Here is a 20,487-nt window from a genome sequence, read left to right as displayed (position 1 = left end):
AGGAGGAACGCACTGGAAACAGAAAGCACTAGACAGAAGCGAATGGAGGAAACTGGGGGAAGCCTATGTTCAAAATTGGACGAATTAAAGGGCAAAAGAAGAAGAAGAATGCTAGTAAATATTTTTATATAGTCAATAGTTTTTATAAAAATATTTTGGCACAAGATGATGTACGAGAAGAGGACAACAACTACGGGAAAACCTGTCAGTAACGGCCACTAAAAATGAAAGAACTATTGGCCGATATAGAAAGGTGGCCGGTATTGCCAGTTTTTGTAGTCTAGATATACATAATTGGTTTGGGTAATTTGTAAACTGGCCGTTAGTACAGGTGTCCGATGATGGCAGGTGGCCGGTAACACAGGTTTTACTGTAAAAGTAAATGTGTCTACACTTTTTACAATTTTCTCCGTGCAAAACTGTTGTAACTTTGAAATTGTAATACTAAATTTGTAGTGATTAAAAAAATTTTCCGTGCAAAAGTGTTGTAACTTTGAAATTCCTAATTTTTTTTGCGTTAATATTATTTTATTTAAATTTCTATTTTTGGTTAATGTAATATAGGCTGAAAAGCATGCAAAATCATAATTAAATGTCAATTTTTCTTAAAATTTGTGTCTTATTTCACCGATATTAGCACGAAAATAAACAAAATCGTCTTTATCGCGAAACTTACTTATTTTGACTTACTGCAGTCTTGCACTGAGGGTGCGATGTGTCTGTTGTGTAAATCAATTATGATTGTTATTATCATATTTTGTCTCATCAAACTTAACTCAGGGATAGGTTTCATTTTTCACATCATCATCATTCTCTTTGCCTTATCCCTATGCGGGGTCGGCTTTCCTAATTGCATTTCTCCACACAATTCTATCTTGGGTCATATCAATGTTAATCCCCTTTACCAACATGTCTTGCCTAATCGTCTCCCCCCACGTCTTCTTTGGTCTTCCTCTCCTACACCTTCCAGGAATCTGCACTTCAGCAATTCTTCGTATTGGGTGATTAGCGTCTCAACGTTGAACATGACCAAACCATCTCAACCTATGCTCTCTCATTTTTGGCATCAATTGGTGCCACACCTAGACTTACCCTAATATACTCATTTTTAATTTTATCCTTTTTTGTCACTCCACTCATCCATCTAAGCATTCTCATTTCCGCCACATGCATTCGCTCTTTCTTTTTCACTGCCCAACATTCAGTTCCGTACATCATAGCCGGTCTTATGGCTGTTTTATAGAATTTTCCCTTCAGCTTCATTGGAATTTTTCTGTCACACAACACACCACTCACTTTTTCCACTTCATCCATCCAGCCCTAATTCTACTGCATGCATCTCCATCTTTTTCTCCATTACTCTGTAATACCGATCCTAGGTACTTAAAACTATTGCTTTTCACAATCATTTCACCATCCAAAGATACCATTTTATTTGTAGTAGCTCCATCTTTAAATGAACATTCCAAATACTCTGTTTTTGTCCTACTAAGTTTTAAACCTTTTTCCTCCAGAGCTTGTCTCCACTGTTCCAGTTTTTGTTCTAAGTCTCTTTCACTATTTCCTACTAACACGACATCATCAGCATACATTAAGCACCATGGAATGTTACCCTGTAGTTTCGCTTTTATCTGGTCCAAAACTAATGAGAATAAATACGGACTAAGCACAGAGCCGTGGTGCAATCCTACTTTCACATGAAATTTATCAGTCTCTCCCACACCTGTCCTAACACTAGTCGTTACTCCCTCATACATATCCCTCACAATCTTTACATATTCACCAGGGACTCCTTTCTTATTGAGTGCCCACCACAGAATCTCTCGAGGAACTCTATCATATGCTTTCTCAAGATCAATGAATACCATATGAGCGTTTGTTTCTTTACTCCTGTATTTTTCACATCAACAATTGAATAAAGAGCAGCAAAGTGTTATATTGAACTAATTTTTTTTCTTTTTTTGTTACAGCCTGTTAAAAAGAAGAAAATAAAAAGAGAAATAAAAATTTTAGAAAATCTAAGGGGAGGTACAAATATAATCACTCTAGAAGCTGTCGTCAAGGATCCTGTGTCCAGGACTCCTGCTTTAATATTTGAACATGTCAATAATACTGATTTTAAGCAGCTTTATCAAACTCTGACAGATTTTGACATCCGTTATTACTTGTATGAATTATTGAAAGCATTGGATTACTGTCACAGTATGGGTATTATGCATAGGTAAGAGATTAAATATATGTAAATATAGGACTCGGGTCATCTGTAATAATCAATTATTTTAAATTGGTTCCATAACCATTTTATTTTGTACAGAAGTGATTTATTTTATACAGAAACAGTCTAATTGAAGTAGTTTTAATCATCCGATCATTGATCAACCGAATGACCGCTTATCTGAAATCCTAACTCCGTGTGCCTACCTACTTCCGAGTAGCCGCTAGGCAATAAACTACATTTTGTCGCGTGAAAGTAAACACTCAATTGAAAATGTCTAAATGTAAGCGTGTTGTCTTTTCTGTGAAAAATAAACACTGGATTAATATATTATACACTCACCAGCACAAAATTCCGCCACCCAAAATTTTTGATTGGGTTTGACAATCTATAACTTTATTATTTGTACTTCGATTTTCAAGATTCTTCCTCAGTTTGTAGGTACAGTTGCGGTCATTAAATAGTTTACAGGATTACGTATCTAGGAGCCGATTTTTTAAATTTTTTACCCCGTGTAAACGCACCTTTTACGTCAAAGTGACGTTACCAATGGTGTACCTAGAATAGGTTGATTAAAATTAAAAAATCAAAATAATATAAATAATATATTTTACAAAATTTAACAAAATGAAAAGTATAGAAAGAAGTCTTTTTGAATAAACTTGATTATGGTATTAATAACGAAAATAAGGAAGTCTGGTTTTAAAATACCCTTTTATTTTAAATCTGTTTTATATTAAATATTGATAAACACATCTTTGTTTAATTTTCCATATGCACATATGGCTCACGTTTAAATCTGCAGCAACTTGCCTTAGTGACCAACCTTCTTCGAGTTTGGTAACTGCTCTTGCTTTTTGCGCATCACTCAAATGCATTCGAATCATTTTGGAGGAGTTTGATATCGTTTTTTTTTATTTTTCAACATTTCTGAAATTTTTGACAAGCATTGACTTTTTCAAATTTTTTGACTTTGACATTTATCAAATCCGTAAGACACTGCTATTTTTGCAGTATTACAATATAAAAATTAAAGTGTAAACTATTCAGTGACTGTACATGTATTGATGTCGTTTTTTATTACTAAAGACAGGCTGTCTTTACGTAAAATTTAAGTCTATTGTGAACGCTGCATAAAATTATGTACAAATTACGGTTTACGAAATTATAACGGTTTACGTTCATCTTATGGTTACGTCCATTGTGAACAAGCGCTTATATTGACGCTATTTAAATTACAGATTAAATTTATATTTGGTTGTAAAAATAATTGCTTTTGTTTTATTGACATTTAACTTTAGTTTATTGCTTTTAAGAAAAATATCCACTTTTTGCAATACCCTATTCATTTTTGCAACTGCTGAATGAATATGGGTTGTCCATTCATGGCGGAATTTTGTGCCGAGGAGTGTATATAAAAGTAGGGACATATAATATGGTGACAATCATTTACTTTTGGATTTAAAATTTCAGTCTATCAGTGGATTGTATAAAAACTTAAGAATGTTGCCTTATGATTTCGACTTCGAATTTTTGATCGCCTTAGTGCTTAGTGTTTCTAAAAATAAGTAGAAAAGATACAAGATTGAGAAAAGCTATTTCTGTATTTCCAAAAAATCCATAGGTGTAATAATTCCGGATGTGGAGCTATAATTGAAGGATTAAACGAAAACATTCCTCCTAAAACGAGATAGAAGACTTTTAATTTTTTTTTTTTTTCAACATTCATCGGTAGTTGTTTTCATTTTCGCGCCAATCTCTTTCCAAGCATCGTTTTTTTTATTTTGTTATAATATCTGGGATTCTTTGGGTCCCATAATATTTCGTTTTCTCGATAATTTTCTATCGGTAGTAAACAATTCTCATCCGTCTATTCCATCTTGAAGTCCTCAATTTCAAAATAACAATGACTGGAACGCCGAAAAGGTTCGCAAACTTGTCCAGATATGAATTTATGGCGAACCTCATCCTGACCCTTTCCTTTGATGAGGACGGATTTATCGACAACTAGTGGAACACTGCAATGTTGCACCCTGATCGCGACGAGGTTCGGTACATTGTTGCAGGGTGCCGTCCACACTTAGTTCGCGACAATGTTCGATACGGCATTCGGATCATATCTTAACGCACCTTTAAGCCTGGGGTCCACGTAGATCCCTGTCCATAGTGTCCATCCTTTTCGGATGGACAATTTTAAGGTTCATCTAATGGATGTTAAAGCCGTCTACAAAAACGTGCAAATTATTAACTAATATTTTAATAAGGAAAAGATTTTTTAAAATCTATCTAGGTTTATTTTTTGTGATTTTTATGTGAAGTTGTGATTTAAGTTATTATATACATTTCTGTTTTTTAGGGACGTAAAACCACATAATGTAATGATTGATCATGAAAATAGGAAATTGCGACTAATAGATTGGGGATTAGCAGAATTTTATCATCCCGGACAGGAATATAATGTTAGGGTAGCTTCAAGGTATTTTAAAGGACCTGAACTCCTTGTAGACTATCAGATGTATGATTATTCCCTTGATATGTGGTCTTTGGGCTGTATGCTAGCATCTATGATTTTCCGAAAGGAACCCTTTTTTCATGGTCATGATAATTATGATCAATTAGTCCGCATAGCCAAAGTCCTAGGTACTGAAGAGCTTTTTGAATATCTTGATAAATATCATATAGAGCTAGACCCTAGATTCAACGATATTTTAGGAAGGTAAGTTTGATTTTTTGGTGTATTGCGTGCATAGAAATCGGCCCAATTAAATTTTGAATTGAACTATATTTATTTCTGAAACTTCAACCAAAAAAGGTACCTATATACTTTTGAAAATGTATAGGTAATTTAAGGTGGTATGACACAATGTTAAAATTTATATAATTTTTAGGTACAGTTACCGTCACTATTTCAAAACCAATTTTCAACTTATGGGTATGTACGTGATCTGTAAACTTTCTAGTTTAATAGTATCTAGTTAAAATTTCCAAATAAAGCAGTAACTTTTTTGTAATTGTACTTAAAGGAACCCATGTCATAACTTACTTGGTATCCTGCACTAAAAATTGGATTTATGTAATTATTTTTTAACTTTGGTACAAAGTAACTACCATAAACGATTAACTATGCAATAAACTTTATTTTAAGCAAACGTTCATTATTCATACCTCCATAATTTTTAAATTAACTGTACCTAAAGATAAAAATTATAGTTAAAAGCTGCAATCTAGGGATTTTGTTGATATAACCATAACAAGTTGGCATTGTTCTAGTGATAAATTAGTTCTGCTATCATTTACTAGATGAGAAACTGAGTTCACGTGTCATTTAGTAGATGGCAGCAGTGATGTATTAAATGGCGACAGATGCGCGTTTGCCAGATGTTGAAGAAATCTGCAAAACATTGAAAGCTAGTTTTGTAACCATAGAAATACAAATAACGTAGTTTTGTTTAGAAAAATGGCCCCTTCCCCTCCCAGTAAACATTTTGGACTTTGTTTGAGTTTCAATCATGATTGTAACCCCTCTGTGGCTCAGCGGTAAGAACGCCTACCTTTGAACCTAAAAGTCGTGAGTTTTGAATCTCCCCTTGGAGAATTTTTCATTTATTAAAAATTAATAAATGAAAATGGTTTCTCTCATTGTGGGATCGGTACTCGCCGGAGGGACCGCAGACGTTCGGATACAATTAGCACTTCTTAGCAAAAACAATGACGTCGACTTTAACAAAACATTTACTCAACACACACACTACACGTTACACTCATATGTATACCTTGGAACAGTCGTCAACTCAAAATGGAATCAAACAACCGAAATACGATCTAGAATTGAAAAGGCCAGAGCAACATTTAACAACATGAGAAATATATTCACCAAATTCATATCTATCCAACTAAAAATACGGCTGCTAAAATAATATATTTCCAGTCTTGCTGTATGAAACAGAGGCCTGGACAATAACGGAAACATTAATGAAAAAGCTAGAGGAATTCGAAATGTGGGTGTACCGACCTATCCTCAAAATATCCTGGACTAACTACCAACGTAGAGGTACTGCACCGAGAGGAAAACAAAAATAAGAAATCTCTTTCACACTTAAGAAACGGAAACCTGAATACCTCGATCATATTATGAGACATGATAAATATCGTATACTGCAACTGACAATACAGAGTAAAATAGAGAGCAAACGTGGACCCAGAAGAAGAAGATACTCATGGCTTCAAAACTTACGCCAATGGTTTGGACTAATGTGTCAATGTCCGCAACGAACGAGGCACATGAAGAAGAAGAATAATTTAAAATGAGATATTCTTCTTCTCACGGTGCTTATACGTTCCGGATGTTGGCGATCAGCATGGCTATCCTAACTTTGCTTGCTGCTATTCGGAATAGTCTGTCGATGTATTGAACCAGTTTATCAGGTTTTGAAGCCAAGATATTCTTCTTCTCCCTGGTGCTCTCTTCCCAAATACCTTGCCCTAAAAAATGAGTAGCAGCAATCTCTGTTCATTCCTCATAACATGACCAAGATATTCTAGTTTACGCTCTTTGATAATAACGTGTGTTAATAATCTCGCATTCCTTGCCCATTGCCCATTCTACGTAAAACCTCAACATTCAATACTATATTCATACAATATTAAATAATAAACTATTTCCAAATGAATTAACGTTTAGTATCTATTAATGAGAATTTACCCTTGGCAGGTAAAGAAAGGATTAACAACTGTTGTTTGTAAATACAAAGTACGATTGAGATAGAGCTGTGCTGAGCGTAAGTTGCAATACAGAGAATTCAGAGAACTAAATTTAATAATAAATATGTATGTGCTGCCATCTATTCAAAGAATTGTTAAACGTTAGTTTACATAATCGCCACCTATTTTGACTGCGGCGTGCTAATACACCCTTAATAGGCTTTAGTATGAGTATAAATTTCTCATGAATTGCTTATCATTTATATGTGTAGCAACCGATAAACAAGAAAAGTGGTTATTTGATGTTATAACGATAATAAGAAATTTGTCAAAAGTTGTTATTATTGCCTTTGCAACTAACAATTGCATATTGTTTGCTTTTCATAATTAAGTAGTGGTCAGGCGTGTGTAAGTTTAATTAAGTTCCACCAGAGGAAGCCGCTCAAGTTATTGCATTAATAGAAAATGCACTTAAGAGCTGTTGCTGTACAACTGGATATGACACTCGCCGCAGTTCGAAGAGCGTTCCAACGTTGTGAGGAGATTGGATCCTTTCATAAACGACCTGGAACAGGTAGAAAGCAACTTAAATTGCTCGTGATGATTGCTTTATTGTATCAACAATATTGAGATCGTCATCTTAATGTCGTTCAAGTGCAAAAACAGCTCTGTGAAGTAAGAGGAATGGTTATTAGTCAGTGGAGAGTAAAACAAAGACTGGAGGAAAATAATCTGACTCCGCAAGTATCTGCAATTTGTCAAAAACTTACTGCATCTCATCGTCAAGCACGCGTGCGTTTTGCACGGGATCATCTGAACTAGACGTTAGAGCAATGGGGATCTGTCCTGTTCTCAGATGAGACCAGAATATTTCTCTATGGTAGCGACTGAAGAAGAAAAGTGTACCGAAGCGAAAGAGCGATTTGTAGAATGCTGCATTGAGAGCCGAGTCCTTATGGAGGTGGTTCCTGCATGATCTGGGCTGCAATTCCTATGGGAGGTAGATTGTAGATTGCAAAAGGGGTCGATTGGCCCAGTTGACCTTACTACACTGCGACCTATAAGATCTGTTGCGTATACCCTACATCTATATTTTAGTCCAAAAGGTCTAGGCTTCTAAGAAAGTCCATTATCCGTTTTGGAGCTAGGTTTGTAATCTGATCAGGATCAAGGAATACCTGTTCCAGATATTTATGGCGTTGCCGAACAATTACTCTGCAATTGCAGATAATATGTTCTGACGTCTCATCTGCCTCATCGCAGAATCTACATGTCCCACTGTCCAGTATGCCCATTTTACAGAGATGATATCTCCAGGGGATTTTAGCAATGCATGTGGTACCTTACGTTGACTACATTGGAGACGAATTTATTTTTGTGCAGGACAATGCAAAGCCGCATACCTCAAAAATCGTGCAAAATTACATTACCGAAGTCGGTTTTCGGGTCATGGAACGGCCAGCGTGCAGTGCAGACCTCAATCGCATAGAACATTTATCATCATCCAGCCTCAAAAGTCCACTGCTGAACATAGGCCTCCTCCCCTCGTTTCCAACCCCATCTATCCTGCGCCGCCCTCATCCAGTTTTTATTTACCTTTCTTAAGTCGTCAGTCCATCTTGTAGGTGGTCGACCGACGCTTCTCTTGTCTTCTCTTGGCCTCCATTCCAATAACCTCTTCGTCCATCGCCCATCTGTCATTCTAGCTACGTGTCCTGCCCATCTCCACTTCAACCTGGCTATCCTCTCGATGACGTCAGTCACCTTTGTTCTTCTCCTGATTTCTTCGTTTCTGATTTTGTCTAGAACATTTATGGCATGACCTAAAAAACAAAGAATTCGAACTAGACCCCAAATACCCCAAACTGGATCCCAATACAGTAGAAGAGTGTCTTAACATCCCACAAGAAACAATAGCGGACTTGACTATATCTATGCCTAATCGTATCAGAGCAGTTATTAATGCAAAAGGGAGTCATACCATACCCATTATTAAAGCATTAATAATTAAACGAAATGAATTTCGACTTGATTCAAGTTCTCTGTTTACCCAGGTATAACCATACCAACAGGCACCGCTAGGAAAACATTCCACTTTGCGGTTCAGAGAACCCGTATGAAACGAGTCTGTGTACTCTATACAGAGTATGGCATTAGTAAAATAAGAAAATCTACGGTTTCGTTTTGATTAAAATCTGTCTTCCTCCATCCCCGATAGTACTATTTCTAGGTCTACCTGTTGTCAAGGAGGCTCTGAGGAAGACAGATTTTTACCATCACGACCGTAGATTTTCGATATAAATTAAAACAATTCAGTATGGTTAGAACGCCCTCTAACGGGGAATAAGCGAAATGAATTTCGACTCGATTCCTCAGAGCCTCCTTGGCAACAGGTAGACCTAGAAATAGTACTATCGGGGGATGGAGGAAGACAGATTTTAATCAAAACAAAACCGTAGATTTTCTGATTTTACTAATGCCATACTCTGTATAGAGTACACAAACTCGTTTCATACGGGTTCTCTGAACCGCAAAGTGGAATGTTTTTCTAACGGTGCCTGTTGGTTAGGTTCTACCTGGGTAAACAGAGAACTTGAATCGAGTCTAAATTCATTTCGCTTATTCCCCGTTAGAGGGCGTTCTAACCATACTGCTATATAAATTATTTTAATTTATATCGAGAATCTACGGTCGTGATGGTAAAAATCTGTCTTCCTCAGAGCCTCCTTGACAACAGGTAGACCTAGAAATAGTACTATCGAGAGATGCAGGAAGACAGATTTTAATCAAAACGAAACCGTAGATTTTCTTATTTCATTAATAATTAATTAGCAATTATTGTTAAACTTTTAATTGTCAAATACCCTTTCCCGATTTCTATGCACTTCAGTTTATATTATTTATTTCAAACTTTTTTTTTATTTTATAGACATTCGAGGAAAAGATGGGAAAGATTTGTTCATAGCGAGAATCAGCATTTAGTATCACCCGAAGCTTTAGATTTTTTGGATAAACTGTTACGTTATGATCATTTAGAACGCCTTACAGCACGTGATGCGATGGATCATTCATATTTCTGTAAGTTATATTTCATATTCCTTATTCTATTTATGTTTGTTCTAATCTGCTGTAGAAATCCCGTACTAACAAAGGGAGATGCTTTCGGAATTGTTCCAGCGCCATTTGCATGTTTCGGGTAACTAGTGTCAATACGCATTAGCCCATGGGGCAGACGACTTATCCAACTCATGCGTTCCCGTTCACATGACAGGCGCTTAACGCGCATTTTGATAACGCGGGATCGCAACTACATACATTTTAATTGAGACTACATACAAGTAAAATGAATGAAGTTGTAATCGCTCGTTATCAAAACGCGCCTGTCATGTGAACGGGCTCTTAGTCTCTGAGCTACGACCGACACTATGGCCTAATTAACGACCCCTAACGAAAGAGCCCATTAACCTTCGAGCGGGTGCGCTGTCGTAAATTTTACGACAAAACACGTGATCGGACTCGTCGCTCATCAGTGTCTAGCGCGTTGAGTTTCTAGGTTTATGAAGTTCAGTGCATTCCTAAACTAACAACGTATCGGGTGTACGCACAGATGTTTGTTATCGGCAAAATTTCTCGGAAAATGGATTTTTACAATAAAAAGCATCAGTTTATATTACAATAACTGATGAAAAGACCGAAATCTCCCAAATAGATGTGAAACAAGAAGTAACCAAATTAAAAAATGAAAGTCACCAGGGGAAGATCAAATACCAAATGAACTCTTAAAATATGGTGGTGATTACCTTGTACAACAACTTCAACTTCTTATTTATAAAATAATCACCACAAACAATACCAGATGAATGGAGGAGAGCGATCATGCTGATGTTTTTCAAGAAAGGAGATAAGAAAGACCCCAATAATTATCGAGCAATACATCTTTTAAATACAACACTCAAATTGACAACAAGAATTATAGCGACAAAGATAAACGAACGAATAACTCTGCAAGAGGAACATCAAGGATTTAGGACAGGAAGATCATGCACGGATGCAGTTTTTGTAATAAGACAAATAAAAGAAAAGTCGCTGGAATTCACAAACCAGCATATATGTGCCTGATAGATTTGAAAAAAGCGTTTGATAGAGTGATAATTCGAGATGCGATAAATTTATTATACGAAAAGGGAATATCACTGGATTTAGTAAAAACCATTGAGAATATATACAGTGAGCACATAGAGGTTGGAATTCATTTTCTCGAAAACGACTTTGGAAAAAAATCCCGAAACAGGTCAATTTTTATTTAAAAATTACGACTTTTTGGCATATATATCATACTAGTGACGTCACCCATCTGGGCGTGTTGACGTCATCGATGATTTTTTTTTTAAATGAGAATAGGGGTCGTGTGATAGCTCATTTGAAAGGTAATTTAATTCTCTATTCAGTAATATAAACAAACATTAACATAATTAAGATTGAGATAAAGGCAGTTTTTGTTTTTATTTGATTCAGAGTTTGACCACCATCTCCATATAGCCTATTCCAGCATTCCATGCATCTTCAGTGAAGCTATGTAGTCACAACTCTGAAAGAAATATCAACAATCCTGCCCATTTAAGGGAAACCATCGGGATGCAATGATTACACCTTTTGAGATGCAATCCAGCGACACCTCTCGCAATGCGAGGAAAACAACGAAAAGCCCTAGATACAAAGTTTACTACTTTTCAAACAATTAGAATAATTGAAATAAAAATATAATAAACTATTTTAAATCTGACTTTTCGTTAATAAACTACTTTCTGGCTGCATCTTGTATCTCCGGCTTTTACAATATACACAAGACAAGAGGCACAAGAGACGACGAAATTAGGAGAAAGCAAATAGAGGACACTTTGGCCACGCATTTACCTTCTCTTCGTCTAGGAAAAAGGACCGAAACACAGTTTCTATATACTCAAATCTGAGTAAAGATGTAAAAGATAAAGGCAATTTTTGTTTTTATTTGATTCAGAGTTGGACCACCATCTCCATATAGCCTATTTCAGCATTCCATGCATCTTCAGTGAAGCTATGTAGTCACAACTCTGAAAGAAATATCAACAATCCTGCCTATTTAAGGAAACCATCGCGATGCAATGATTACACCTTTTTTTTGTAAATCGATGTAAGCGACGCAATAAGCGATGCTTGTGCTTATATTGTAAAAGCCGGAGATTCAAGATGCAGCCAGAAAGCAGTTTATTAACGAAAAGTCAGATTTAAAATAGTTTATTATATTTTTATTTCAATTATTCTAATTGTTTAAAAAGTAGTTAACTTTGTATCTAGGGCTTTTCGTTGTTTTCCTCGCATTAACATAATTATTTATACAGGTTGTCCAAAAAAAATTTTAATTAAATTTATTGACTCAAAAAGAAGAATGTATGTAATTTATTTATGTTTATTTGAAAAATAATCATTGCTTTTTGCTAAAATTAAATGTTCAAACTGTTAAGAGGCCGGTGGATGGCTGCTTTAATATCGAATTTAAGCAAAATACAATATTTATTTATCAATTTTTTTCCTGTTTTCTGATAGCAGTAAAATGTATTTTGAATTAAATAAATTACACACATTCTTCTTTTTATGTCAGTAAATTGAATTAAAAAAATATTTTTGGGCGCCCTGTATAAATAATTATGTTAACGTTTATATTACTGAATAGAGAATTAAATTACCTTTCAAATGAGCTACTACACGACCCCTGTTCTCGTTTAAAAAAATCATCGATGGCGTCATCACGCCCAGATGGGTGACGTCACTAGTGTGATATATATGCCCAAAAAGTCGTAAATTAAAAATAAAAATGAAACTGTTTCGATATTTATTTCCAAAATTGCCCATTCATGAAAAAATGAATTAAAAGTAGGAAGAAGTTTATACTACAAATTACAATAAAACCAAAGGTGGACTGGACACTGTAGACAAGATGATGTAAGCCGCTTACTCGGCATGTGGGATAACAGAGATGGCCGTGTGTAATTTTCGAAAGTCTGTGTAATAAATATTGGCGGCATAAATGATTCTTATACAAATTGGCATGTCCAGCCGAGGCTCCTAAATATCAACTAGTTTTCCTGAAAATTTTGGCGTTGAGCCTAATGAAAGAGCATCTTATCTCCAGATCAACCCTCAGACATTTACCTCAAGATAAAAGTGCTTTCTTCAAGGTGACTTATGGTCGGGATTTTGAACCTACCATAGAACAACGTAGTAAAAACTCTCACGAAGACCAATACAAAAGAGAAGGAAAGGCAGGCCAAGGAAAAGATGGAAGGACAGTGTGTATGAAGACCTGAAGAAAAGTAACATTGAGAGATGGAAAGAACTAGCATTGGACAAAAGGAGATGGAGGGAGGTGGTGAAGGAGTGTATAAATAGACTGAAGTGTAATTAAGTAAAATTTATAAGTTATGTAAGTTATATTAAGTTATTTATTATTTATGTAATCAGAAATATAAACATTTTAGCCCTAGGCATATAAGTCCTGTTGCGCTTAATAAATAATAAAAAAAAATTAAAAGCGCAGAGGATAAATAATTCGAATTTTAGTTCCGTCCTACTTTGGCTTACAATTTATAGATGGTGCTAGTTGCATCTTTTGTAATTGTTTTAATAATTACACCGAAGAGATGAAAATATTTGATTAAAGTGATGCCGGCACTGATATCGAATAAACACACATGCTTTTTGATCGATCCTGACAAACTAGTAAATTTAACTTATAAAAACCAATCATAGAATTCTTACACTACGTTAACATCATGTTTAATAGTGTTAGTTCAGTGTGTATAGAAAAACATTTTCTGTGAGTACATATTTTTCTATTAATAAGTAATTCATAACCAAAGAATTTTATAAAACCGTCAATAAACAACACCAATCATTCATAGACACCAGTTTTTTGTCGCTAAAGACAATTACCAAAACCCGAAGCGGAACAGGTCCGTACTTAGGAAAATCAAATGGTGTTGAGAAATGGAATGTGACGTCACTAATCATAGCGATGAATTATTATCGCAATCCACATCACAAAAACCTTTATCTTACTCAGCTGCAGCCAGCAAACAACAAGAAGCGATATATCCATCCAAGCTACAAGCAGTAGTTTTTAATTCTCAATGATGTTAAATTAGAAGAATACTTGTTAGCGGTAGGATCTCTAGTTAGTCCATAACACATTATTTTTTCATCAAGAATCACTAACAATCGTATCTGTATTTATTTCTCAACCAAACAAGTCGTAGATGATTTCTTTTTAAACAGTAGAGGTTTAATAAGTGTAAACAATACACAAATTCAAGTTCGTAGACTAATTACTCCAAGTGAAAGATTCCTAATATCCAATGTTTCTCCCACTATCCCGCATAAGGTAATAGAAAATGAACTACTGATCTTAGGGCTAAAACCAACAAAATCAATGTCATTTTTGCGAATAGGAACCAACAATCCTGAATACAAACATGTACTCAGTTTCCGTCGACATATTTACGTATCTCCACCCACAGGCCCAATTCCCGATTCCATTTTAATAACTCATGAAGATACTAACAATCGAATTTTTTTGACACTAGACAACTTATGTTTCCTTTGCAAACAAAATGTCCATATTTCCAGTAGTTGCTCAGCAAATGCAAATCACTCAGACACAGCTGTCTTAACTGCTATACTTTCAAACAGAAATGAATCTACTACGGTAACTTCAACAGAAACGCAGATTACACCTTCAACAACATGCACCTCTACAAACATATCAAATAATTCAACGTCACTAACAAAAATATCTACAACCAACCTAACATCTCTTGATACATCAACTACAGATAATACAATGCCGTGATATCCAAACCAAATATACGCACCTCACCAGCCCAATCACCTCACACAGTCATAACTAAACACCCTTCATCTTCCAGTCTAAACAATATTTCTTGCTCTGTTAATGAAAATAAAGAGAATCCAGCACCACAAGAATTTAGCGTATCCAACGAGGAAAATACATCAAAATCGTCCTCCAAAGGAACTGTATCTGAAGCAATATCACCCGCGATTGAGACATCAGCTGGTGACGATGTATTTTCAAAGCCAACTCAGAAACAAAAAAATAATAAAAACAAAAACATCAACAATACCTTTAGAAACGCTAATGCACCCAATTAAAGATTTATTCGATTCCGAAAAACAAACATTAGATGTTCTCAGCGTTATAAATAAATATACAGTAGATATTCCAGAACTTAGAAAATTCTTATCCAAAATTCATTCATATACATCCGAGCGCTCATTAAAATTGAAATGTACAAAGTTAAACAAAAAAATTACGAGACAGCTTACAAAAGACAACTACGAGGATGAAGAACCTGACACGGATACATCGACTGAATTATCCCAGGAGCTGAACACTCAATAATTATAAATATAACATTCAATTTGTTACAATGAAATATAAATGGGTTTTATACCCATTACTAAATATACTTCCATCAACAAACTTTTAAAATTTTCTAAATCCTATCATATATATATATATACAGACGCTTCTAAAACACCTACTAGAGTTGGGGCAGCTGTCGTTACTCCAAATATTACACTTGAGTATAAACTACCATCCTTAACCTGTATATATACTAGCGCGCTATACGCCATCTATCAGCTCTCGTTTATATTAACTTCAGTAATATATCCAATACTCTTATAATTACCGATTATCTCAGTTCAAACAATACCATTAACCAACTGTACACAAAACATCCAATTGCTCTCCTAATTAAAAAAGAACTAGCTACCACACAGAACAACAACCATACTGTACAATCTATAGGTTCCTTCACATCTTGGCCTTCAAGGAAATGAAGAAGCGGATCGTACAGCCTAACAAGCAAGGAACAGTGAAACCCGAAGTGTAGTGACAAATGTAGTTCTTAATGATTTAAAATCATTTATTAAAGTGAAAGTTGAAAATCTGTGGCAAAATCAGTGGGACAGTTCAACATCAAAACTTCGCGAAGTGAAAACATTATTTATAAAACCGTGGAAATCTCAAATTCCCAACAGAACTCATCAAGTCATTGCTACTCGTCTTCGTCCAGGATATATAGTTGGACTTACCACGGACATATAATTGGTCACACTAATCCCATTTTATGTGACAAAAGTAATATTCCACTAAGTGTTAAGCATGTACTTGTAGAGTGTCCAAGATGCCAGTTGTAGAGACAGACCAACCACATCATCGGATCAACAAGTGAAATCTTAGGAGAAAATTGTAAAATCGAACATTTGGTAAAATTCTTTAAAGATATCAATATATTTAACAAAATTTAACATTTGTAAGTAAACCATCTCGTGTATATGTATATATGTCGCTAATAACCTCAGGTTGATGCGACTATTTTGTAAAATAAAAAAAAATTTGATTAAAGTTCAGTGCCTCTACACAGTTGCTCTGATGAGAATAAGTTGAATTTGAAATACGTATAATCATATAGTGGAGGTCCTGTTCTGTAATCAAATCTGAATCATCTTTACTTTTAGTTTATCTTTTATCTTATTTATTAACTATCCTGACTTCCCTTGTTACTTCATATCGCACCCCGACTTCGTTAGTTCCATATCCCTAAAATAATGAAAAATCTGTTTTTTGGCCTAACACGTTCCTTTAAGTGTTGTGTTCATTGTTGAATTATGTTGTATAATATAGTCTTTTTACTACCAAAGCACGCTTACGTCAGTCAAAATTTCTGACGTCAGAGCACTGTCAAAATATTAGAATGTGGCTTTTCATTATGGCCATGTTTATGTCATTACTTGTCAGAGATATTTTTCTTTGTTTTTGTTTACTCTACAAATAATATCTATAATTCTTTATTCTAATTAATGATGTCAATCGGTTTTCATTTCTTGCCGAAATATTTTAATAATACGCCGAAATATTTGTAATGTTAATTAACGAAAATAAACATCAACTTTAGAATTGACATTTCTGTAGCACAGCTAACGACGCCCACACGGAACTGCCCGATCTTACCTAAGTGTCAACATGGTATTGTAATAGCGATTGCGTTGGGAATTTTAGAATTATTTATTTATTTAACCTCCTTTAATACACAAAATAATTGTTATTACATTAAAAGAGTGCTTACTACTGCTAAAAACTAATTCCTATATTAAGTACTAAACCTAAAGAGAATAGAACAAGTAAAAACAAGTAAAAAAAACACTACAAATACATCTAGACAAATAAATACATCTAAATACAAATAAATACATCTAAATAAAATTTTACGACAACAACTTTTGTAGACTAGAAATTTGTTTCAGAAGCAGCTTTTATTTGTTTCACAGAAGAATTTAAAAAGTCTATATCACAGTTTAATTATCATATGGTTACATTCTTCTAACATCTTATTTATGGGTGAACAATCAGTCTTATTAGTTGAGAACAGTCGTTTGTTATTAACTCTTAAATGTGTTTTTGGTACATGAAATTTAATATTTTTTATAAAAAAACAATGTTTATATTTAATGTGATTTACAACATAGTATATAAAAAGGGCTGAATGAAAATGTCTTCTATTATCCAGTCGCTGAACTTTAAAACAAGTTAGCATAGCATTATAGGAAATCATGTATGATGGATAGATACCAAACTTTCTGACATAAAGAAACCTCAAGAATCGTTTTTGAACCTTTTCAATCAGATCAACATTTAATTCGCCTTGTGGCGCCCATATAATAGAGGCATACTCCCAAGTGAGGTCTTACCAGTGCATTGTATATTAGAGTTTCAGTTCTTTTAAAAAATTTTGAATTACGAATTATGAAACCAAGAGTTCTGCATGTCTTTCCAATGATGATCCGATAATGTTCACTAAATCTCAAATTTTGCTGAAACATTACTCCAAGATCTTTGCAAGTGTTTTTTCTTCCAAGTACAGTGTTAGAAATTTTATATTGGTTCTCCACGTACTGTGTTTTTCGAGTGATAGTAAAACATGACATTTAGAAGTGTTTAGAAACATTTTGTTGTCATCGAACCATTGACTTACTGAGTTCAGATCACATTGCAGCGTCTCAGAGTCCTGCAGAGTTGAAATTTCTCGAAAACTCTTAAAATCATCTGCAAATAGCAGGCTTGTCGGAAACTTCACATAGTGAGACAAATCGTTAATAAATATAGCGAACAAAAGAGGACCCAAGTTGCTACCTTGTGGCACCCCTGACGTCGACATAAATGGCTTAGATAAACTGTTCCCTACTTTAACTTGATTTAACCTATCAGAAAGGTATGACCTCAGAAACATACATGCTTCTGAATCAAAATCAAATTTGCTTAGCTTTTCAATAAGTGTAGAGTGATCAATCTTATCAAAAGCTTTGGTGCAGTCGGTAAAAATGACATCCAGCTGAGTTTTATTATTTATGGCCTCTGCTGCAAAACTTATAAAAACACAAATTTGACACAGTGGACTTCCCTGGTAAGAAACCATGTTGTTCTGGACAGAACTATCTCCAAAGTAATTCAAAATATTGTTATAAAGCACGTTCTCGAATATCTTAGCAATTGAATTGATGAAAGATATAGGCCTATAGTTATCAATGTTGCCAGCATTACCTGATTTAAATATAGGTATTATAACTGCATGCTTTAAGCTATCTGGAAATTTAAAAAACTGTATATTATAAGAGATTTAAAAAACTGTATATTATAATACATTATTAAATATAGCTTAATCGCTTTAAAAACTAATTATTGTGTATTGTGATGGTGTTAGAAAAATAACAAAACAGCGTAATAAATAGTCTTTGCAAAGAGCTTGTTGCTTCTTTAATATTTGGAACAGGAGCGAAATAGTTTGAGTCCCCTTTTACATTAACTGCAGTAAGAGAAGTAAGTTACAGAATTTAGAGTATATAATTTTGTATTACACTGTTTTCTTGTGAACGTATATTAGCGTGTTGCAGCAGTCTTACAATATTAAATGATCTACACTCGCGTGCAAAAAAATCGATCCACTTCAAAATTTGGTCATTTTGATGTCTCGAATTTCCTAAACTTGTCCGATTTAAGTGATTTTTTACTATGTTATAGTCCTATTCATTAGCATTATCGCTGTAGTAATATTGTTGCTAGACAGGTAAACTGTCATTTTATACCGGGTGTACGAATCAAACAAGTTCGCATCACCCTGTGAACTATTCTAGCATTTATAAAATACCGAAATTAAAACCCAACTGTAGCCTCAGGTTTTCTTAACATTCTGTTTTTAGATTCATTCGCTTATGTTGGATAATAAAAAAGTTAGGTACTTTAACAACTGGCCATGTTCGTCTGTAGTACGGGGTGTTTCTAAATAAGTGCGACAAACTTTAAGATTTAATTTTACATGAGAAAATAATGACAGTTTGTTTTACAATCATATGTCCGCAAACGATTCGTTTCCGAGATATGGTCGGTCATAATACCCGTTTGCGCGCCAATGGTGAATATTAAATTCTTAATTATGTCAAAAAATGTGCAATAACTATGTCTTAAAACCCACCAAATTTGATTTGTATATCTCAACTGGTTTGAAAGCAATAAATTAATCGTTAGTTTGTAAAAAAAATTGAACATATGATTATAAAGCAAACTGTCATTATTTTGTCATGTAAAATTACCCCTTCAAGTTTGTCGCACTTATTTACAAACACCCTGTACTGATGACGAACTAAAGTATCCAACTTTTTTATTATAAAACATAAGCGAATGAATCTAAAAACAGAATGTTAAGAAAACCTGAGGCTATAGTTGGGTTTTAATTTCAGTATTTTATAAATGCTAGAATAGTCCACAGGGTGATGCGAACTTTGAGAAAAAAACACAGTTTGATTCGTACACGCGGTGTACAATGGCAGTTTACCTGTCTAGCAACAATATTATTACAGCGATATTGCTAATGAATAGGGCTATAACATGGTAAAAAAATCACTAAAATCGGACAACAGGTTTAGGAAATTTGAGACGTCAAAATGACCAAATTTTTAAGTGGATTGATTTTTTTGCACTTGATTGTATTTTATTGATTATACATTATAAGATTGTTGTTAATTAATATTTTTTGGCAAGTAATGAACACGGATTGACATAATTAATTACATAGAATAAAGAATTATAGATATTTTTATAGTAAACAAAAACAAAGAAAAATATCTCTGACAAGTAATGTCAATAAATATGGCCATGATGAAAAGTCACAATCAAATGTTTTGACAGTGCTCTGACGTCAGAAATGTTGACTGATATTGCGCCTGTGTCGTTATTACCTTTTCCGATTTTGGCTCCCTCAGCATTAGCAAGAGCACCACAAGACAATTTGCGAATAAGTACCATTCATCTTTGAATATTGCCCTAACATGTGATAATGCATTTGTTTGTCAAGAAAAAATACTCAAACGAAAACATGTGTTAGTACCATAACCTGTGATAATAGTCTAAGAGCTAGAGCCGAAAAATCATCGTCATAAGTAATATGGAGTGTAAGTAA

General features: G+C 34.4%; 1 protein-coding gene across 5 annotated transcripts in view; it reads left to right on the top strand.

Moving 5' to 3' along the window:
- The window catches only part of LOC114330058 (casein kinase II subunit alpha), an 86,357-nt gene that overhangs the window by 10,657 nt on the left and 55,213 nt on the right, over window positions 1-20,487 (top strand). For all 5 annotated transcript variants that reach the window (XM_028279366.2, XM_028279363.2, XM_028279365.2 and 2 more), the window contains exons 3-5: window positions 1,971-2,221; window positions 4,572-4,931; window positions 9,846-9,994. In XM_028279366.2, coding sequence (XP_028135167.1) covers window positions 1,971-2,221; window positions 4,572-4,931; window positions 9,846-9,994 — 760 coding nt within the window. The remainder of the gene's footprint in view (window positions 1-1,970; window positions 2,222-4,571; window positions 4,932-9,845; window positions 9,995-20,487) is intronic.

The sequence above is a fragment of the Diabrotica virgifera genome, chromosome 10 (assembly GCF_917563875.1).
Source record: "Diabrotica virgifera virgifera chromosome 10, PGI_DIABVI_V3a".
In the NCBI taxonomy this organism is placed as follows: Eukaryota; Metazoa; Arthropoda; class Insecta; order Coleoptera; family Chrysomelidae; genus Diabrotica; species Diabrotica virgifera.
Note: the sequence above shows the minus strand (reverse complement) of the source record. Positions and strands in the feature narration are given on the sequence as shown.